Source organism: Bos javanicus, chromosome 11 (genome assembly GCF_032452875.1).
Source record: "Bos javanicus breed banteng chromosome 11, ARS-OSU_banteng_1.0, whole genome shotgun sequence".
NCBI lineage: Eukaryota > Metazoa > Chordata > Mammalia > Artiodactyla > Bovidae > Bos > Bos javanicus.
Genome location: NC_083878.1, coordinates 72,961,373 through 72,983,009, shown reverse-complemented (window position 1 = coordinate 72,983,009; position 21,637 = coordinate 72,961,373). Strand labels below are relative to the sequence as shown.

Genomic DNA, 21,637 nt, shown 5'->3' with positions numbered 1-21,637 from the left:
GCTGTGTCCTGGAGATGTCTGGGGACTCTTGTTCAGTCTCTCAGTTGTGTCCAACTCTTTGCAACCCCACGGACCACAGTATGCCAGGCTTCCCTGTCCTTCACCATCTCCCAGAGCTTGCTCAAACTCATGTCCATTGAGTCTGGGGACTAGCATTTGGGTGAAGTGACATGGGCGGGAGGGAATGGGACTGGATCAGGTCTGGACTGTGGTGGGGAGCTCAGGTGTTTGCCCCTGCGGTCTGTAAGCCAGGTGAGTCAGCGCCTTCTGAGGACACCTCAGTCCATCATGAGGACCGGCTTCGTCCCTGAGAAGGACTTTTAGGCTTCCCGGGAAGGCCTTCCTCTGGGGTGCCTGGCAGCTGCCCGATGTTTCAGCCCTGGGGTTCTTTCTGCTCTGAGGAGTTGTCCCTGGCTCATTGCCCGGAGGGGGACGGGCTGCAGGACTTGTCCTGAACCCCGTCTCTTACTGGAGATGTCGTCTCCCTTCTCCTCAGGGTTTCCTCATAGAGAGCAAGTTGCTGAGCCTACTCCTGCCCCTGGAGAAGAACGAGTGTTACCTGCTGAGACTGGACGCCGTCTTCTCGGTGAGTGCCTCTCAGGCTGAGTGGGTTGGGGGTTCCAGTGTAACACAGCCCCCTGGGTTTTCCAGCACTGCCTCAGCCCTGGAATAGCTGCTAGGCTCCCGGGGCTTCCCCAGCTCACTGTCATATCCCTCCCTTTACCTACTCTCCATGCCAAGAATTGGCCTCAGAGTTGCGTTGGTGACTCCCATCTCATCCCTTCCTCTGCCAGCCCCTAGCTGTCAGCCGCAGGTTCTCCCCTTTACCCCTAAACTCAGAGGCGTGTTCAGCCCCCTTTAGCATGCTCCTGCCCACCAGGCCTGTATGGGGCTGTTCTGAGCGTTGTTTCTCTGTTCTGAGGTACGTGTCCGCACTCCCTGTGCTTTCCGGTGTTGAAAGGCCTGTTCTCTGGGTCATGGTAGGCACCAGGGAGGCTGAGGGGAGCCAGCCCCTGCTCTTGGGAGCTGAGGGACTTCTTAGTGTGGTATTTGATGCAGTCATTCTATTTTTTCCTCAGGCCCTTGGAATTGAAAATGAGGATGACTTGTATAAACTGGTTAACTTCTTCCTCAAATACCAAACTCATCATTCACCTTCCAGCCAGGTAAGGTGAAGTGTAATAAAAAAAAAAAAAAAAGAGCATTCAAAATTCTCCTGGAATCCCCCAGAGGGCACTGCCACCTTTGAATAATACTTGTGATTTGGAAAGATCCCCTGGAGAAGGAAATGGCAGCCTACTCCAGTATTCTTGCCTGGAGAATCCTGTGGACAGAGGAGCCTAGTGGGCTACAGAGCATGGGGTTGCAAAGAGTTGGACATGACTGAGCGACTAGCACCTTCACACTAGGGAGAAGTAGTGGGGATTTTGTATCAAAGCTGATTTTAGCACTTCCCTTGGCGTTGTTACTTTTTGTATTTGTAAAGGGAAGGCTAGCTAGCCATCAGATCCTGTTCTTACACTGAGGCCCAAGGGGACTTTTCCAGGACCTTCCTTCAAAGCCAGGCCTCAGCCACGTGAGACCTGAGCTCACCAAGTTCTGAATATTTTGATTCATAATACTTTCTTGCAAAGCAAGGCCCATTTTTAATAACTATCTTGATCATAATTGACTATTTTGAGGAAGTCATCATGTTACAAATTTGTAAAATTTTAATATTAATATAAAAATTAAAAACATGAATTAAAAAAGGTTTTTAGTATTTTTAGTGTCACAGTGAGTGTGAGTATCCTGATATGCTTCCAGAAAGAGTTGGCTGAGGGGACAAAACTGAGAAGCCGTAAGGAAAAATAAGGGCAAACTGGCTGCATCAAAAAGAAGGTTCTGTAGATCAAAAATCGATATAAGCAAAGTTAAGATATAGAGACAGGAGGGGGAAATATTTTTAATTCATATCACAGACAAGGGCTAATTTCAATATATAAAGAACTCTCATAAACCAATAAGAAAAACATCCACTCAGTGGAACAGACAAGGGATATGAACAAACACCTTTTAAAAGAGACATACAAATAACTTTAAAGCATATGAAAATATAACCAGGCTTTCTTATATTTAGAGAAATGCAAATTAAAAGTGCTCAAATTCAATTTTCACTTGTCAGGTTGGCAAAAATCCATAAGTTGGATAGCAGATAGTGGTGGCTGAGGTTTGGGAAATAGGCATGCTCATAGTTTACTGGTGTGAGTGTAAATCGTTGCAGCCTCTGTGGCGGACAGCTTGGCAGGATCAACTGTAAAACCGTATAGTATACTTTAGCCTGTGCTCCTCTTCTAAGATTTTATCCTATTGATGTACTCAATACAGTTGAAATGGTGTTTATCATAGCTTATTCATCACAGCATTGTTTGAAATGACAGAAGATTGGAAACGATCCAGATTTCCATCATTAAAGAATTGATTAATATATGCTGCATCTATACAATGGAATACTAAGCAGCTGTGAAAAAGAACAATGATGTTCTTTAGGTATTTATGTGAAAAGCTCTCTAAGGTTTGTTGGTATGTGAAACTCTACTGTGTACGTAGTAGAATATCATTCATGTAAAAATGGGAAGGAAAAGTGAAAGTGTGTGCTTGCTGCTGCTGCTACTAAGTCGATTCAGTCGTGTCCGACTCTGTGCGACCCCATAGACGGCAGCCCACCAGGCCCTGCCATCCCTGGGATTCTCCAGGCAAGAACACTGGAGTGGGTTGCCATTTCCTCCTCCAATGCAGGAAAGTGAAAAGTGAAAGTGAAGTCGCTCAGTCATGTCCAACTCTTAGTGACCCCATGGACTGCAGCCTACCAGGCTCCTCCATCCATGGGATTTTCCAGGCAAGAGTACTGGAGTGGGTTGGCATTGCCTTCTCCAAAGTGTGTGCTTATATGGATATGTATTTCTTTGGAAGGATATATAAGAAACTGATAATGTTGGTTTACTGGTGGGAAGTAAACTGAATGAACTGTACAGCAGGAGTAGAAGGACTTTTTAAAATTAAAAGATTGAAATTTAATTTGTGCTATGAATCAAGAGGATATTTATATCATGTAAGCTTTATACATATCAATAAAATGAACACCTGTGAACTGGATACCAAACTAGAACGTTATCACTGGTGTGTGTGTGTATGTGTGTGTGTTTAATTTGGTTGCACTGCCCAACATGCATGATCTTAGTTCCCCAACTAGGGATTGAACTCAGGCCCCTGTAGTGAGAGTGCTGAGTCCTAAACACTAGACCACCAGGGGATTCCCCCATTATCACTGTAATGAAGCTCCCTGTTTGCCTCTTTCTGGTCCCATCTTCCTTCTTCTCCACTCTTTTCCTTCATTATCTCTTTCTTTGTGTGAATGTCTGCATCTTTCTTTTCCAAAACTTCTGTAACTTTCTGTAAACATTTTCTCCATTTTTCCTCTTTCTAGCTGTCTTCATACATTCATGCTTGCATGCCTCCAACCATAGTTCCCCTTGCATCTTTGTCCACACCGGTTCCTGGCATCTGTGTCCCCACTACAGGAGCCACTGGATCTCAGAGCAGAGAAGGAGAGGAGCCTTGTGGATGGGAAGTCACAGGAGAAGGAGCCCCCTCCTTCTCCCAAGCTCATCCACCCCAACGACGTTCTCAAGATTCTGGAGGCCTTTGTCATGAGTCTGAGGAAGCCTAGGTGGGCTGTGGTGCTGGAGGGCTTACCTGAGAAATGGGTGGAGAGGGGATCTGGATGGGATGGGGGCCCAGCAGATACAAGGAGGGGAGAAGAGGCTGCTGAGCCAGAACTTGGGGAAGTGAGTAGAAGGATGTCTGGAAGGGGGGCGAGAGGAATCCATGGACATTGCAATGAAAGAAATAGATACAGAAGAGATTTGCATGTTTCCATTCATCATTCATTTATTTAACGAATATCTGTTGGGGGCTACTGTGTATAGGCCTTGTGGGGAGAATACTTTGTGATCAGAACAGTGGTCAAAGCACATGGAGGTGTCAGGCTGCTCAGAGGGGAAGTGGTCACCTTCATCTGAGACATCAGAGAGGGTTTTAGGGGGAGACTGCAGCAGAACTGGGTTTTCCTGGGTGGACAGAGTTGGGGGGAGGACATTTCAGGATGTCACAGTGCAGGGAAAGACCTGCTTCAAGAATCATGACAGAGCGGTATGACTGGAGGGTCAAGGGTCTGGGGAGTGGGACTGGCTTGGGTAGAGGAGCCAGGCTGGATCTTGAGAGCCTTATCCAAATTCCCCAAGGTCTTGGTCTTTACCCTTTGGTGGATCAGAGCCAGAAAATGATCTTAAGCCATGAGGGAGCCAGGAGCAGACTTGCATTTTAGAAAGATGACTTTGGCGGCCGACTGATGCCTGATTCAGGGACCGTAGTGGGAAGGTTTGTCCAGGTGGGAGGGGATAGCTTGGATGAAGGCTATCCTGGGGGGGGGTGTGGAGAGGAGATAACAGATTTTAAGAGCTGCCTTGGCAGCATCCTTAGAAGAAATGGACATAATAGTGAGCTATAGAGCCAGTGATGTAAACTGACCGAGAGGAAGGGAGTGGATGACACTCCTTCGTAACGGTGACAACATCACCGAGAATCAGGAACCTTGATGGATAAGCAGGTGTTGTTTCTGAGGCGCTTCCATGATCGGATGAAGGTGACAGTAAGTCTGTGAGGGGCACTGCTTGGGGGCCCTGGTGACACCAGGCTGAGGGGAATGATACCAGTGCTTTTGACCTTCAGGGACTTTTGGGTGCCAGTGAAGTTGCTGAAAGCTGTGCGAGATGACTCAAAGGACTCCGAGTACTGGGAGGCCCTGACTACGGTTATCCCTGCCACCACCCTGAACCTCTGGGATGCTCTGTATACAGCCTTGGAGAAATACCAGTGAGTGTGTATGCCATGGCTCAGGAGGAGGAGGGCAAGTAGGGCAGGCCCAGGGCAGGCAGGTAGGAGAAGCGCCCTGCTTGGAGTGGCCACCTTTGCTGCCTCCCTGTCCCAGGAACTCTTGGAGAGTAAAGCTGCTTTTGGCAACTCAGGTGGGGGGCCGTGTAGTGTTGGGGGATCGAACCCTCCGGCTTCGCCCTCCCTATTTTGTTCCGGGTGGCCTGGCTCCTTCAGGGCTGGAGGGCTGCCCTGGTGGGTGAGGCTTCTGGGGTCCTCATTCACCTCCAACTAGAGTAGAAGGGCAGAGATCCTGGCTCCGACTTGATTGAGAATGGAGGAGGATTCAACGGGCCTCTAACCAATTTTTCTGCCCAAAGCCTCGTCCTGACCCAGAGGGCTGAGCTGCTGATAGAAAACAGTTCCCTGGAGAGGCAGAACACAGAGCTGCAGCAGCTGCTGCAGCAGTATCTGGACACCAAGGTGGGTCCCGGGAGGGGAGGCAGGACACTGGGGCGCTGGGCAGGGGGCAGCAGTGGGACTGGCGGAGACGCTGGAAGAGGTCAGGCGTCCCCTCCCCACCACCTCCAGAGGCAAGGCAGCTTCGAGGTGCGGGCTATCTTAGTGTCACTTTGACGCCCATACACTTTTTGGCACCAGATGCTTGTTGGATGGCTCTGCAAGGCAGTGATCCACCCGGTGCTGGCCTCACAGCTTACAGAGCCCTTCCACAGGAATTTCCTTCTTTGGTCCTAACAGCTGGTCTGTGAGGTGGACAGGGCGGGAGTGATTCTCCCCCCTTCACAAAAAGGAGGATCAAACCACAGAGCCTCTGTCGCTTGCCCAGAGCTCGGGCTCTTCCTGCTCTGCCAGCCCCTGGGGTCTGGCCTGGGATGTGACACCTGGAAAGGGGACTCCAACCGAGGCAGATGTTTCCCCCAGCCCCCTACCCAGACCTGCTCCAGGGACAGCTGGGGTGACTTCCCCGTGTCTTAGCAGAAAACGGGATCTCACGGTCTGCTCCACTGGGAAGAGCCCATTGGCAGCACAGCTGCTGGCTCTGCTCTGCTCCTGTGGGATCCTTCATGTGGCACCTAAGGGTGTAACACTGGGCTGGGCATACCTCCTGAGTCATCAGCTGAGGCTGGCCACGTGCCAGGCCCTGGGGATGTGTGGCCTGTGGGGGTCTCAGGCCCCCGGCCACACCAGAGCAGGGCATGCGATGAGCCCGGGGGTCACAATGGCCTCTTGGCCCAAGACAGGACTCAGTAATTTAGGAACCATAAGGGGCCACCCTTCCTTCGACACTACAGTGGACAAAAGGCTGGGGAAGAGCGTGGAAGAACGAGGCCAGATGGGCAGGTGAAGTGGGGAAGTTAGGGTTTTAGAAAGTGGATCAGAAGGGAAGGTTAAGAGCATTACCAGAGGCTGGTGTGCTGGAGCAGAAGTCAGACAGGGAGCCCAGGACTCAGCTTCTGAGGAAGGCAGGGTGCGTGCAGGCTGGCCCAGGAGACGGAAGGAAGTCTTTGGGGAAGTACTCCTAGAGGTTTGGAGGCCTCTTGGGAGGTGGACCCTGGGGGAAGGGTAATGACCATTACTCTTTCTTTTCCAGATAAACTCTGAACTGCAAGTTCCTCCGACTCAGGTGTTCCGGGTCCCCACAAAATAGAGCCAGATCTCGAAAAGCCTGTCTCGGTAGGGCCGACCCTGGTATCACTCTTGGTGTGGGAGGCAGCACCCCCTGGGGGCTTCCCCGGGCCCACTCCCTGCATTTTCCAGAACTGTTGTTGTCAGGCCTGTTGAAATAAGGCACTGAGAGGAGTTACCGGATTCCACAGTCCTGATTAAAGTCTTAAAAAGTTGTGTCTGTATCGCTTTAAAGAGCAATCCCCACCTGACATCTCTGTGTCATGAGGGGACTTTGTCCCTGGCTTCAGACTGATTTGAGAACAGGCGTGCAGCTGCAGGCCAAGACTGTGGCTCAGGGCTCCCTTCTTGCTTCCAGGAACAGGTGGTACCTGGGAGCTTTGGGCCATTTCAGGGTCTATGCCTTCAGACTGTCACTAAGAGTGCTTTAGTGAGCTTTTGGGGCCCCTGGGTCCACCAGGCTGTGACCCTGGGGTGTGGTGTGACATTCCTCCTGGGGCAGCCTGGGCAGGCAGCCCTGTACCTGAGGCCCACCTTGAACCCTGGTTCACAAGGCCTCCCACTCCAAAGGGGCCCAGCCTGGGCTGAGCTTGCCAGCCGACCCTGTGCACCCCTCCCCCACAGTCCCCCCACCTGACCCACTGCAGACTTGTCAGCTCAGGGTTTGATTTCTTTTATTAAGAGAAAAATCACCACTCAAGAGAGGAAAAGCAGCCAAGAGAAACTCAGCTCACACAGGCGGTGGGGGCGGGAGGTGGGCAGCCCTTCAAGTGCAAACTCCAGGCAGCCCCCGGAGGACTGAAAGGGTGAGCCCATCAGGGGCCAGGCAGGTGGGTGGGGTACAGGGTTCACTGCAGGCGTGCTGGCTTGCAAGGGCTAGTCCGGGCAAAGGAAGCACTGGGAGGCCATCAGAACCCGCAGGCTGGACGGGGACTGGGCTTGTGCATCCAGCCTGCGGCTGCCTGGATAGAGTGGAGTGGCCCGGGGAAGCAGCCGCCTGGCAGGATTCGTGGAAGAGATCTGGGATCACTTCTGCAAGGTCAAGATGGCAGCTGCCCTTACAAGATTATATCTAGGGATGGGGAGGGTGATGCTGCTTGCTCATTGATTCTTTTTAAAGCCCTGGGCACAGCCCATGACATGATTCGATTCTCAGTTAATTTCATTAAAGCTTTAGTGCTCTGCTGGAAGGCCTGGGGAGGATTTCGGGTGGCTTCCTCGGGCAGGTGGGGCAGGCTCTTGCAGTTTCCCACATTCTCCACCCTGCAGGTAGGGACATGACGGGCAGGACCGAGTCAGCAGTAGACTTGGGGTGGGGTGGACAGGCAGGGAGGGTGGGGGGGCTGTTGCATCACCGGCCCAGCCAGCAGGAGGAAGGCCCCTGGGACTGGAGGCCTCTGTGCCAGAGGCGGGGCAAATGTGCAGGCCCAGGAGGGGAGCCGTAGGGAGGGCCCCCAGGGCCTTCACGCCCCCAAGAGCTTCTTAACCATGTAACCGGGGAGGCTGTAGAGGAAGAGCGCCAGCATGAGCAGTCCCAGCAGCGCCAACACGATCTTGATGATGAGCCACTTGTACCGCGTGCAGATGAGGTACTTGATGGACTTGAGGGGGTTGAGGAACCAGACGAAGGCAGTGTCGGGCCGGCTGGGGAGGGAGAGCCTCGTTCAGGGGGGTGGCACCTCCAAGACACCCCGTCCCCACAGCCCTTCTAGACCCCAAGAGGGCCCCCTTCACGGTCCCAGTCCCCAGAGTACTGAGTGCTGGAGGCAGGGTTTGAGCCCATCTCAGCTCCACCTGTGCTCTTGGAGAAGACTCTTGAGAGTCCCTTGAACAGCTAGGAGATCCAAACAGTCCATCCTAAAGAAAATCAGTCCTGCATATTCATTGGAAGGACTGATGCTGAAGCTGAAACTCCATACTTTGGCCACCTGATATGAAGAACTGACTCATTGGAAAAGACCCTGATGCTGGGAAAGATTGAAGGAGGGAGGAGAAGGGGACGACAGAGGATGAGATGGTTGGATGGCATCACTGACTCAGTGGATATAAGTTTGAGTAAACTCTGGGAGTTGGTGATGGACAGGGAGGACTGGCGTGCTGTCGTCCATGGGATAACAAAGAGTCAGACACCACTGAGCGACCGAACTGAACTGAACTTAGCTCCAGCAAATGCTGCCTGCATTCCCCTTCTCTTTGCAGAGAACGGCAGTTGTCCCAGCTCCTCCCGAGGCCTAGATGGCATTTTTGGCAGCTGGGCAGCTACCCCTCGACCCAACACTTGCAGTGAGGGCAGGTCAGTGCTGGAGGAGGCTGTTGCAGGGCTGCAGGCAGTTCTGGTTATTACAATAGGAAGCTCCCCTACTGAGCTGTTCATTGTGGATCGTCTAGCACTTGCTGTGTGTTCACAGTGAGGTTTGTGTTTCCAACCTGTTCCCCCTTTAGGCTTCTGTCCCCACCAAGCCCTGCCAGGGGTCTGAGGATCCCCAGGGCGGGGTACACGCCACCCTCACCCCTGACCTACCCAGCGTCAGGGCTGGATCATTACTCTACCTTCTCTAGGGCCACCCAGCCAAAAGAGGGCTTGTTGAGCTTACATTCTGTTGACTGTGTGACAAGAACAATAGATTCTATAAAATGTCCTGATAGAAAGTCAAAGTACTGATCATGCTTCTTCAAACTCTTCCTGCTCCTGGGGGATGTAGACCTCACCCTCCAGAGCCAATCAGTGCAGGCAGGGCTGCAGGCCGGGGGTTGTGGGCAAGGGCACCCGGTTTCCAGTCCCAGTGGTGACAGGCAAGTGAGGCATGTCTTAGAGCCTCGGATTCCTCACTTGTACCATGGGGTTAATAGCAGACCCCACCTCTGGGGTTGGTGAAAGGGTGTTGTGAAAATGCGTGAGAAGTTTTGGCACCAAGCCGAGCTCCCCATAGGCTGGTTACCAAGATGACTGAATGCTGTGGAGCTACTCACTGCCATGCAGGGCAGGAAAGGGCTCAGGTTGGGAGGAGGATGCTGGTAGAATCTCTTCAGGGCTGGATGGCTGATCTCAGTCAAAGCCTTTCCCCTTTCCTGTCCATAACTCAGCTGCTTTCTGCCAATGGAACTGGGTTCGATTCTGACCAGGATGTCGCTGGGAGAAGAGGTGGTATTGTGTAAAGGACACTGGATGGGCCATTTGAAAACCAAGGCTGAGTCCTAGCTCTACCCTGATTTGCTAGGCGGTGGCCTGGGATAAGTTCCTTTTCCTCTCTGGCCTCATATGTAAACATGCAAGACAGTCATTTGCAGTTCTGAGTCTAGGATACCACTTGAAAGCTTCAAAGTTGCTGTCTGCACTGTCCTTATGTGTGCACTCGTGTGTGTGTGTGTGTGTGTGTGTGTGTGTGTGTTTGTGTGAGGGTGTGCCACATGCTGGCCAGCTCATAGCCCTAGGTCCAGGAGGAAGGGAGGGTATGAGACTCAGGAGGCTTTGGGCTCAGACCCCAAGGATCTTCTTGACCAGGCAGCCAGGCACAGAGTAGAGGAAAAGGGCGAGGAGGAGAAGCAGCCAGTGATGTATGTATCACACGAAGTGGTGGGCAGACTTGAGAGGGTTCAAGAACCAGATGAAGCTTGTATGGGGCTGGTTAGAGCAGCGACAGGAGCAGAGGGAGCATTGAGGAAGGACACGGAGGATGAGGGCCGGGGTGTGGTGAGGGCCTCTGGCCAAAATGAAAGTGGCTCTCAGCTGCGCATACAGTTCCAGGTGCTGCCCGTCCCCAGCCATCAAGGCTGCCTGGGGCCCCAAAGCCCACCACTGCAGCTGTTTGCCTTTGTCAAAAACTGTGTGCTTAGTCACTCAGTCTAGTCTTAGTCACTAGTCTTAGTCACTCAGTCACCCACTCTTTGTGATCCTAAGGACTGTAGCCTGCCAGGCCCCTTTGTCCATGGGGATTCTCCAGGCAAGAATACTGGAGTGGGTTGCCACTCCCTCCTCCGGGGATCTTCCGAAACCAGGGATCGAACCTAGGTCTCCCACACTGTGGGCAGATTCTTTACCATCTGAGCCACCAAGGAAGCCCAAGAATACTGGAGTGGGTAGCCTATCCCTTGTCTAGGGGAACTTCCCAACCCAGGAATTGAACCAGAGTCTTCTGCATTGCAGGCGGATTCTTTACTAGTTGAGCTACCCGGGAAGCCCCTGTCAAAAAGTAGGAAGAGCATTCAACTCAGCTCAACAGGGCCTTCCCTGTACTATAGCCCGTGTTCTGGCCTCAGAGCGGGGAGGTGGATCCTGGGGAGGAAGGGGAGGAGGGAGGAGGCTCTCCTGCAATGAGGCTGTGGCCCAGGAAGGCTCAGAGAGGGCAGAGGTGCCCACCGAGTGGGGGCAAGAAGACCAGAGGTTCTGGCACCTCCTTCTTGTTCCTGTGCCCCCAGGGACCAATGTAGCAGGGGACTGGCACGTAGGGCACTCACTTGGGTTTCTCTAGGGGATCAGGTTCATTGCGGGCCAGGCCCACGGGATTCTTTTCCGCCTCCTCGGCGGTGAGTAGATGCAACTCTGCTTCCACTTTGCCCTGCAGAGAGGAACAGAATGGTGCTGGTGCCCGGGAAAGAGACCAGGCCCTCCCCTGCCCCCTGGCCAGCAGTGGTGAGGCCCACCGTGAGCTCAAACTCGTCATTCTCATTGCGGGCTAGGAGGGGCCACCAGCCTTTGACGCGCTTCTGCTTGAAGATGGAAACCAGGGGCACATCCACCTCCCCCGTGGCCATCTCCATGGTGCACTGCTTGGCCGTTTTCGCGCCCCGAGGGAAGCGATTCAGGTCCAGCTCGATGGCCCCTGTGACGACCTGAGAGTCAGCTCCTACACTGGGTCCAGTTGACACTGGGTTCCCTGGGCTGGGCTCACCCTGCTCCTGCCTCCCCTTCCCCCGCCCCCACTGGAGCATCACCTGCTCCAGACCAGCTACCACACCTGGGCTGGGGACTGTCTCCACCCACAGCACCACCCCCCCTCCCGGCCCCCCCATCCTCTCCCTCCTCTCCTGCCTTCCAGGAAGGTGGGCTTACCCAGCTCAGCCCCCCTCCCACCCAAGGGACCTCTCACTGCTCTGGTCCCAGCCCCACACCCAGGAAGTCGTCGGCAGAGAAGTGGTCGGCGTCCCAGATCTGCAGGGTGAGCCGTGCGGGGATCTTGTATTCGGTCTCGTCCCAGGAGAACATGGACTCCTTCTTGGAGATGACTATCTTCTCCTCGGCAGCCAGGTAGTCGAAGGGGAACAGGTAGCGCCAGTTGAAGTTGCCCTCGCCCGTGAGGGAGTGGTAGTGGACGTCTGTGTCCTGCTTGTCCTCCTGCTGGCCCTTCAGCCACCTGTGGGTCATCACCTGTGGCCCTTCAGCCACCTCCCCAGAGGCCTCTCTCCACCCACAGCACCCCCCCTCCTCGCCGTCCTCTCCCTCCTCTCCTGCCTTCCGGGAAGGTGGGCTTACCCAGCTCGGCCCCCTTCCCATCCAGGGGACCTCTCACCCACCCCCGCACGAAAATGTCGCTGGACTTCTCCCCAGTGAAGAAGTCGTCATCTTCCAAGACCACCTCATCCGTGTTCCACACGATGACCCTCAGCTCGTACCTGGGTGGGTTAGGGGCTGATTAGAGGTGTGGGGATGGGGGTTACCGGGCTGGGGTTGGAGATGAGGTGACTGGGACAAGTCCTGGGGACTTGGGATGGGCATGGGGCCTGGGCCAGGCTGGGGCTGAGAGTCGATGTGGGGAGAAGCTGAGGGGTTGGGGAGACGTGGGCCCAGGGTCAGAGGAGGTCACCCAGCCATCATGGCTACTGAGAGAAAAGCCAGACTGGGCGGGGTGGCGGGAAGAGCCAGCTGGGCTAGAAGGCCAGGGCCCGGAGCACAGTCCTCCTGGATGAGGCAGGCGGGTGGGGAGCTGACTCAGGTCTCAGGGAGGCTGCCCAGGAAGGGGCAGGGGCCGGCTGCTCGGGGCGTGGCTGAATCGAGGCATGCAGAGTCAGGAATTCCCTCCTTCCCAGAGGCCTGAAGCTCCTTTCCAGCTCTAACAGAAATGTGCATTTAAGCCCAGCAGCTGGCAGTGGATCACCCTGGAATCTGATTTCCTTTACACCCTTGCCCCCCAAGGGCATTTTCCTCTTGAAGTGAATTGTCATGATAAATGAGGTAGTCAACCTCTAAAAATCGACTGCAATGGCCTGTGCTGGACTAAACGCCCCTGGACTGCAAGTCCTGGAGACACAGCGGGTTGGAGTGTCCCCTGGTGGCGAGCCATGGAACAGCACACTCAGGGTCCTACCTAGAGCCTGTGCCAGGCAGAATTAGTTGGTTTTGTTTAGTCGCTAAGTCATATCAGACTCTTTTGGAACCTCGTGGACTGTAGCCCTCCAGGCTCCTCTATCCATGGGATTTCCCAGGCAAGAATACTGGAGTGGGTAGCTATTTCCTTCTCCAGGGGATCTTCCCGACGCAGGGATCGAACCCACATCTTCTGCCTTGGCAGGCAGATTCTTTATCACTGTGCCACCTGAGAAAGCCCACCAGGCAGAATGGGCTATATGATTGGTGGGGTCCAGTGTGAAATGGAAATGTGGGGCCCTGATTGCAGGCACCGAGTCCAGTGCTGGCAGTGGCTTGGTCCAGCCACTTTACAGATGGGAAAACTGAGGACCATGGAGGAAAAAGTGACCTGGCCAGTGTCAACTAACAGAGACAGATGGCTTGGCTCATGATCCAGCGTTCTGGCTACTCTCCCACCCTCCCGCCCATTCTGGGCACTCACCCCTGCACATCTCATCAGTTTTAAATAAAACTTGGCAGAGCTGAATGACAGCCTCGAGTGGGAACCACTTTTATCAGGGGGGCAGAGCAGCTCTCAGCGGTTCTGCGTCTTGTGGATGTGTGTGGGGGAACCCAGGGAGGATGCTGCCTGCGAGTGCGTGCCCGTGGAGGAGTGGGTCTGTGAGGACAGAGGCTTCGGGGAGGGTGTCAGTGTGAACTCATGGCCCTTGCTGGCCACACAGTGGGGGTGCGACCCCTTGCCTCAGCAAGGGGACCTCCCCAGGGCAGGCCCCACAGCCCTCTTCGTGGGGTGCTCTGTTCCCCCAACAAGGCCACGTGGGACTGACTAAGGTGACCTGGGCCTGGAGGCTCCTACAGAAAGGATGCGTTGGGGAGCCGGGAGGGAAGGGCGCTGGCCCCGAGCAGCTCACTTCTTGGGCTTCCGAGGGGAGATGTCCAGAGGTGTCCCGGGGGACGGCATGTCCATGGGAAACATGTCCACCCACAGCTCCAGGCGGCCCTGAGGAAGGGGGTGTGGCACGTCTTGTGACTCCTTCCTCTACCCAGCAAGGCCAGGTCTCCTCTCCCTCCCAACCTTTGTTCTGGCAGGACGCATCAGTTTTCATTCTTGGATGCCAGCAATCCCTATGATGTCAACAACAGCCAATTGCAGCTTCTGAGGGAGATTACCCTAGGTTTCCACCAGAGGTGATGTGATTCTCACTCAAAGCCAAGACACGAGCCATGGTAGTTACAGCGAAGGGTGTAATGTGTGTGTGTGTGTGTGTGTATGGGGCACCCAATACTTTGGGGGAAGCAGCAAATAGCATGGAGATCTCTTTTTATGGATTCAGGCTGGGACTGATCCCAAATACCAAAGAACGTCAGACTCAGGCCAGTCACCTGTTCGATGCCCGGCTTGTCGGGGTTGAGCAGCGGCCGTGTCTCCACATGTTCGGGCACCAGGCGGCAGCCCACGCGGGGGATGTCCTCCCAGTGTCTCAGGGCCAGCAGTGCCACGTGCTCTTCTGTGGGCTTCCTCTGCCCTGTGGGTGCCGGAGGTCAGCTCATATGTGGGCTCAGCAGAACAAGAGACCTGTGCTGGGCCAGGGGCTCAAGGGCATACAGAGGCCCCTTCTCCGGTCTACTGATGGGGAAACTGAGGCTCAGAGGGAGATGTAACAACAGCCCAAGCTCTCAGGTGCCTCATGGGCCCCGGATGGGTCTGTGTCCTTGGGTTTTCCCTGCTTGGGGGGAAACTGACCCGAGAATCCCGCTGGGCTGCGAGGTCAGGGAAGAGAAGAACCTACATCCTGTCCAGCACCTTGAAGGTGGGTGGCACAAGCTTCCAGCAGAGACATTTGCTGGTTCTCCATGAAGGGCCACAAGGGCAAAAGGGTGGGGAGGGCCAGAACAACCTGGGTCTACACTGCCCTCACTCTGCCTTGTAAAAGCTGAGTGACCTTGGGCAAGTCACTGAAACCCTTTGGGTCTCGTTTTCCTCATCTGTAGAATGGGGAAGAACCTTCCTACCCCACAGGGAGGCTGAGAGGAAGAGAAAGGGGACAAGTGGGCAAGTGCGGTGTGGGATGGGGAGGAAGGGCAGAGGCTGAGCAGACAGAAGGGGGACGCTGCGGTGATGAGCAGAGGGGTGGTCCTACCACAAGGATGTGTGGGTCCTTCCATGGCCTCTTGACACCCCCATAGCTGCATGCAGCATCCCTTACCATTCTCGTCCTCGATCTCAGAGGGCCCTGTGAAGACGCGGTTGGACACCTTCACTCTCCCGGGGGGCCCGAAGTGGGGGCCGTCCACTTTGCCCTCCTTGCAGAGGCGGGTCAGGATCTGGCTGGGCTTCATAGGGTCCCGCCAGATATTGTAGCCGTGTCTGTGGGAGGAGACGCATGGCCTGGGTGGGGCTTGGGGTGTGGCTGGGGCATCCCCAGGTAGTAAGTGGCCCTGGCCAGATTCCTTAGGTTGGCTGTTGCCCCATGTGAGCAAGTGAGCCCTGCCTCATGCTCCAGGATCAGCTGAGACACGAGGGCTGCTGGAGGCTGATCCCTCCTGCCCTGGGCTCGGGCCCCACATGCTCCATGCTCCTCAAGGACGAGCATCCAGTCTCCCCGAGTGCAGCCGCACCATCCCCCTGACTATGTCCACTCCTCTGGAACTTCAAAGACTCCCTGAGGAAACTGACAACCAGAGAGGTTAAGGGGCTGGCCCAGGGTCACACAGCCTGGAAGTGGCACCAGCTGGCCAGATCTCCAGTGGACTCTTCCTAGCACACGCCTGCCTCCTCCCAGCCCGCTTTTCTCTCCCTCTGTTTCCTCTGTCCTGGAATTCTCTGGCTCTCTCCTTGTCTTGGAACCTGCAGTCCTGGCCCCTGAAGGCTGAGCCCAGAGCCTGTCGGGGTGGAGGCCTGGCTGGGACAGAAACCATATGTCCACCTTCCCAAATTCCATGGTTTGCATCTTGATTTTGAAGTCAAGGTGCAGTAGGCAGCCCCCCTGCCCCACCCCGCCCCACGCACACGGAGTAGGTCTGGGCGATGCCGCAGGTGGCGCGGTGCTTGCTGTAGAAGCGGTTTTCCAGGTCGATCTTGGTTTCCCCAATGAGGTCATCAGTGCCTACCAGATCCCAGTCGTACACGGCCACCGTCAGCATGGATTCCATGGGGAAGCAGGCTTCGATGTCAAAGGACCTGGTGCGGCGGGGTTGGGAGAAGGGTTGAGGGTAGGGGTGGGGTAGGGTGGGGCAGGAGGGCATCTGGGCTGGGAAGTCCGGGCAGGGTGGAGGTGGGGCACCAGGAGGCCTTACTTCCCAAAGACGGGGTTGAGCTGCTTGGAGATGTAGTTCTCCTTGTCACGGATATCAGTCTTGCCTAGCCGGATGGCGATGTACGGGTCAGCTTTGCCGTTGATGTCTGCGGGGTGCAGGTCCGTGGCCTGGGATGGGAGGGGCGCTCCTGAGCAGGGTGCCTGCACCCTCATCTTCCCCCACCCCATGATGGTCCCATGATAATGAAGGGCAGGAGCACTGGACCAGAGAGTTGCTGTGTGACCCCGGGTGAGTCCCTGACCAACTCTGGGCCTTGGCTTCCGCTTGTATAAAGGATGGCAAAAGGCCAGCTGCCCTCCCTGGTGTCTCCCAGTTGGGGGCTATCAGTTTGAGGTTGCTTCAGCCCCTCTTGGGCAGGAGAACTGGGAGCCTGGGGAGAGAGGCTGCGAGGGGGCTCTCACCCGGACCACGTAGACCCGGACCAGCACGTTGATGGGGTCATTGCTGGGGATGCCCTGGAACATGCCGTAGGTGGGGTCGTAGCCGGCTTCCCGGGACACGTCCTCTGGGAGTGGCACTTTGTACACGCAGAGGGAGCCCTGGGGTGCAGCAAGTGTGGATCAGGGTGCAGGCTCCCGTGGGCACAGGCAGGGGTGGCATTTAAAACAGCCCAGAGCACTGAGGGTCTGCACCCTGCTGCGGGGGTTTGGGGCCTTAATCTTTTAGTTGCTGCGTCACAGAGAGTCAGGGGTTTTTGAGGAAGTGGCCGGAGTGGGGGCAATTCTGTGGGGGTTGAAGTGGGGGAGTGGATTCAGGGCAGATCCCCCTTATCACTCAGCGTGCAAGTATTCTGATAGTTTTCCCACTGGGGCAGCTGACAGTTCCCCTTGGCTGTCAGCCCCAGGCTTGGGGTGGGGAGGAGAGCTGGTGGGGGGGCTCAGGACTCAGGGCCTGGGTCTTAGGGGCTGGGCCCCGCTCACACTTGCCGTCTGACCTTGAACCGGCCCACAATGCGCTCCTCCTCGGTCCCGCCATCCTCGTCGTCCCCCGTCTTCCCCCGAAGCAGGTTGAACGTGTGCAGCCAGTCCTCGAAGTTGTCGAACTCTGACTCCAGCTCCTTGGGGTACACCTGAGCCAAGCCAGGCCATCAGGGAGGTGAGGCAGGCCTACAGGCCTCTGTCTTGACCTGGGCATGACGTCCCCACGCCCTGGTGGGGTCTGCTCCCAGACCCTCACCTTGAGCTCATCAATCTTGGGTTTCCTCTTCTCGGGGGCCTCCGACCCCTGGCCAGGGCCTAGGCTCTGGGTTCTTTTCTTCTTCTCCTCCTTTGCAGCCCTTGCCTTCTCCTTGCCCTTCATCGGCCCCTTCAGGCCTAGCCGGAAATAGACAAGGAGGCAGAAATGATCTGAGTAGGAAAGCCAGGGCTGGAGACCTACCTCATCTCTTCACTAATTTAACTTTGCTGGTCTCTAATAAGAGGACTGTTCTATATTAGCATTTTCCAAACAGCATTCAGTGAAACACTAAGTGTAGGTGTTCTTGGAATGCTTTAAGAGAAAGGATATCTATCTATCTATCTATCTAATGTATATGCATGATATAATAATTATATATATATAATAAGTTGGGGAAATATTTTATTCTGTCTTTCTTTTAGAGATTTATTATAAAAGCATTTGTATATTAAAGGCACTGAGAATCCGGCACCAAGGGACCTGTTTAACCAATTTGGCCTCAGAACCTTCTTTTCCCTTTAGAAAATCCATTCGTAGTGTTCCATGGAAAAGGTCTGGAAGACACAGAATGGGATGAGTTCTGAGGTCCCTTCCAGCTCTGATGTTCAAAGGCTCTAAATGTCTGTCCGTCACTGTGGTTGCTCAACTGGTCAGAGTAAAAGCCACTCTACATAAGGGCCTCAGGGATGCCTGAGGATATCTGCCGTGGGCTGCTGCAGCTGTGAGGACCCACGGGAAGGGGAAAGAGAAGCAGCTGGTGTGATGAGTGGAGGAGCCACTCATACGATGGGCTGGGAGATGAAAGCAGAGTTCCAGGGCTCCAGGCTCACCTTCAGTGTTGTCCATCTCCTCCTTCTCCTCCAAGTCAATTCCTGAGATTTCTTGTTGTCGAATTTGCTGCCAAAAAATAAGGTGAGGAGAAGGGAAGGTAGGTTTCCTAGGGCGGGGTTTGTTGACCCCACACTGTGGTCTCAGACCAGTCTTAAATTTTTAGAAGCAGAAAGTCTTTCCCACTGGGTTTCAAACTTATCATGTGCTCTGCTTAAGTGGGTTAAAAAAGTTTATAGTGTAAAATATGACTTAAGTGTACTTAGGAGTTTTATGATTCTTTCAGTTATGTACGATTGAAAAATATGTATTCTTTAACATTGTTTCCTAGTTTTAACGTTTTGTTGTTTTAAAAGTATAACTGGATAAGAAAACATGGTTTATTTTCTTCAGTCAGTACACACTGGATTCATCCAAGGTGCCACTGCCGCCTGGTGGCAGCCTATGCAAATTACAGGAACAGACTTGAGACAACGGGCAACCTCCCGAAGGTGGTAGAAGATACTACTAGATTTCCCTCAATTATCTACACTTCTGCTGTCTAAAAGTTTTTAGCACAGAGTCACCTAGCTAAAGATCACATTTCCCAGCCTCCCTTGCAGCTAAGTGTGGCTATGGGATTAGATTCTAGCCAATGTGAGTGGATGTGCTTATGTGCTGCTTCTAGGCTGGGCCCTCAAGAGGAAAGGAGTATGCTGCCTCCTCTTCTCTTTACCCTTCCTGTGCACTGGTATTAGGATGTGATGGTAAGCCATCTCTAACCATATAGATGCCAATAACAAGATGGCAGTATATCAGTCTCCGACCCCAGTGAATCACCATATCAGCATTCTTGTTCATAGCAATCTGACCTGCTACAGCAGCTTAGCCTGGGCTCTAATATGAATGGTAAACATCACACACAACTCAGGTCATAGAAAGGGCCTGGGGAGAGGATGTGGCTGGATCAGCTTGGTCAAAGAAACACAACCAGGAGCACGTGTCCCTTCTGGTCAGTTGGTCAGTCTTGGGTGCCTAGGTTGGCAGTGTGGACAAGAGACAAATGAGGAAGGGGAGAAATGAGCTTTCTGGAATTTGCAGTCTGACTCAGTAGACCTGTGTGTGCACAACAAGGGAAGAAGATTTCACACAGCAGCAGTGACCAAGACATGTAAAATAACATAACATAATATGTAAAATGATAATAGATGTGCAAGTACTACCGAGAAGTTGTTGTTTCCTTTTGGCCTCTGAGTGCACGTTTCTCCTCTTCCTCAAAGGTCACCTCCTCTGTGAGGCTTTCCCTGCCTCCTAGGCACTAAATTGCCTTTGTTATCACATTGTACTGTATCTATTTACATGTGCATTTTGCATGTCCAGTAAATACTCAGGGCAGGTTTGGCATCTTATTTTTTGACCCCTGTAGCACCTACATTGGTGGTACATCATCCTATATACTCAAGGAATATTTGTGGAATAAATGAATGAGGACTTGAGAAAACCAAGCCTGAGAAGGCAGACTGGAAAAGGATGAGCTAGAACTTCAAGGCTGTGAGATAGACTGTTCCAAGCTCATATTGATGGAGTGGGGAGACCATTCTGGTGGGTATAGGAAAGAAGCCGAATAGGAGGGTCTGATGTGGAGTTGGCATCACCTCTCCCAGCCCAGTCCCTCCTCGGCCCCCTGCCTAGGACGGAGGCCTCACCTCTTTCATGGTGTCAATGGAGGCAAAGTATTTGGACCACCAGTCCAACATACTCTCATCTGGCTCCTCCTCCTCCGGCTCATCTGAGCTGCCCTTCTTCTTCTTCTTCTTCCTCTCCTTCTCTTCCTCAGCCTACAGGGTTGGCCAGGTCCAGAGTCCTGCATATGTCCCTGCACCCTGGCCATTCCCAGAACCCTGGACAATATGGGGGTCCCCCATCCATTATGACCATCTGCTCCCGGGAAGCCCTGGGTTCCAGGGAGCTCTGTGAAGCCACCAGTATGAAAGGGGCAGGACCTTGTTTTATGTCAGTGGATGCCATGGCCCACAGAGTGTCATCACCCACCAGCATGAGGCTGGCCAAGGTGGAATTGGTGCTCAGGGGCTTGCAGCCCAAGCAGCTCTCTCCCTCTGCCTCTTAGGAGGGGTTACGCTGGCTGGAGCATCAGGAGCTGTGGGGTGGCTTGGTCCCTGATGCTGCTACCCTTGGCCTGATACCCTATGTAGTGTAGGGTCTTCTCTTCCCAGAGCTCCCCAGCGGTACCCCCACTCACCACATCCACCTTGATGACAGCATCGGAAGTCTGCAGAGGGGAACCAAGGAGACAAGGACAGGCTTAGCCACCAGGCCAAAAGTGGCGGCAGTGGCCCAGCCAGGGAGGGTGCAGGGAGGGGCTAACACAGGGATGGTCCCTGGGTCATGAGTGCTGTGCTCACAAGGCCAATTCCAGGACCGTGGAAGGTCTGCCTCAGAGATGTTTCCTCAGAACTTCCAGGGTGGTGGTTTGCCAACCTGACTGCACATGAGAATTACTAGGGGCTTTTAAAAATGATTCGTTGCAGGGCTCCCCTGAGTCCAAGGTGGGGTACTGGGCACCAGGAGAGTTGTCAACTTCCCAGATGATAGCAGTGGGGAGTCAGAGTCAAGAGGGGAGGTTGACATGGCATGAAGCTGGAGGTTGGTAATGTTGGCTGGGTGAAAGGCAAGTGCCTTAATGAGTAAGTGGACACATTTACACAGCTGAAGGGGACCCCAATGAAAAAGGCCCCACCAGAGCCCATGGGGACGATGGTGAAGCTCAGGTCTGTGCTGTCTTCTTTGTTCACTAATGGCCTGAAACTAGCTGCCCGCCCCCAGGAGGAGCTTCAGAGGCTGGGAGCTGAGAGGGGACGTGGCATCTCAAGATTTAGCCCCACAGCCCCTGGTGGTGCCAATCCCGGCCCTGCAGCCCAGGCACCAGGCCTTGACTGCTTGCCTCTTCCATGAGCCATATGCCCTCTGCTAACTCAGCCACTGGCCCATACTCTCTGGGGACCAGAGTCATGGGGTGAGGAAGGATCCTCTCGGACCCCAGCCCAGATCCCAGAAGCTAGGAGACGCCACAGGCTGCGAGAAGCACACGATGTCAGGAATGGGATTTGGAGAAGGCAGTGGGGAGGTAAGCCTGCCTCCTGCCCTCTCAGTCCTGCCTGGACTCAGGATGACCTGTTCCAGGCCGGCCTCCATCCCACCCTCTCCTGATGGCTCCAAGTCCGTATCTGAACACCCAGGTGACAGGGCCCCTTTTGGCAGACCAACAGTCCCAGTCCTAAGCCAGGAGGAGTAAAGGCACTCCCACCTGGAACTCCTGCCCCAACCCTGGCCTGGGGAGGGTCGTTTGTAAAAGGCTGAGAAAGAAAACTCCGACCCTCTGGAGAGAACACTGATGTTCACACAAGGAGTCCTTGCCTGTCGTGTCATTTGTTGGAATAAAAATAATGTCAGGCT

The 21,637-nt window shown here is 54.2% G+C and overlaps 2 protein-coding genes across 5 annotated transcripts in view; one reads left to right on the top strand and one right to left on the bottom strand.

Moving 5' to 3' along the window:
• Positions 1–6,774, top strand: part of DRC1 (dynein regulatory complex subunit 1) — a 38,508-nt gene extending 31,734 nt beyond the window's left edge. The window contains exons 12-17 of the mRNA XM_061433069.1: positions 497–586; positions 1,080–1,166; positions 3,561–3,709; positions 4,771–4,914; positions 5,292–5,394; positions 6,524–6,774. Of these exons, the coding sequence (XP_061289053.1) occupies positions 497–586; positions 1,080–1,166; positions 3,561–3,709; positions 4,771–4,914; positions 5,292–5,394; positions 6,524–6,580 (630 nt within the window). The 3' untranslated portion in view covers positions 6,581–6,774. The remainder of the gene's footprint in view (positions 1–496; positions 587–1,079; positions 1,167–3,560; positions 3,710–4,770; positions 4,915–5,291; positions 5,395–6,523) is intronic.
• Positions 6,775–7,215: 441 nt separating this feature from the next.
• OTOF (otoferlin) overlaps positions 7,216–21,637 on the bottom strand; it is an 89,621-nt gene continuing 75,199 nt past the window's right edge. For all 4 annotated transcript variants that reach the window (XM_061433065.1, XM_061433066.1, XM_061433067.1 and 1 more), the window contains 16 exons: positions 20,424–20,453; positions 19,870–20,001; positions 18,187–18,253; positions 17,357–17,493; positions 17,115–17,249; positions 16,582–16,719; positions 16,160–16,287; positions 15,873–16,043; positions 15,070–15,230; positions 14,246–14,388; positions 13,774–13,862; positions 12,070–12,168; positions 11,668–11,909; positions 11,200–11,378; positions 11,014–11,114; positions 7,216–8,202 (listed from right to left, as the gene is read on the bottom strand). In XM_061433065.1, the coding sequence (XP_061289049.1) occupies positions 8,022–8,202; positions 11,014–11,114; positions 11,200–11,378; positions 11,668–11,909; positions 12,070–12,168; positions 13,774–13,862; positions 14,246–14,388; positions 15,070–15,230; positions 15,873–16,043; positions 16,160–16,287; positions 16,582–16,719; positions 17,115–17,249; positions 17,357–17,493; positions 18,187–18,253; positions 19,870–20,001; positions 20,424–20,453 (2,133 nt within the window). In that variant the 3' untranslated portion in view covers positions 7,216–8,021. The remainder of the gene's footprint in view (positions 8,203–11,013; positions 11,115–11,199; positions 11,379–11,667; positions 11,910–12,069; positions 12,169–13,773; positions 13,863–14,245; positions 14,389–15,069; positions 15,231–15,872; positions 16,044–16,159; positions 16,288–16,581; positions 16,720–17,114; positions 17,250–17,356; positions 17,494–18,186; positions 18,254–19,869; positions 20,002–20,423; positions 20,454–21,637) is intronic.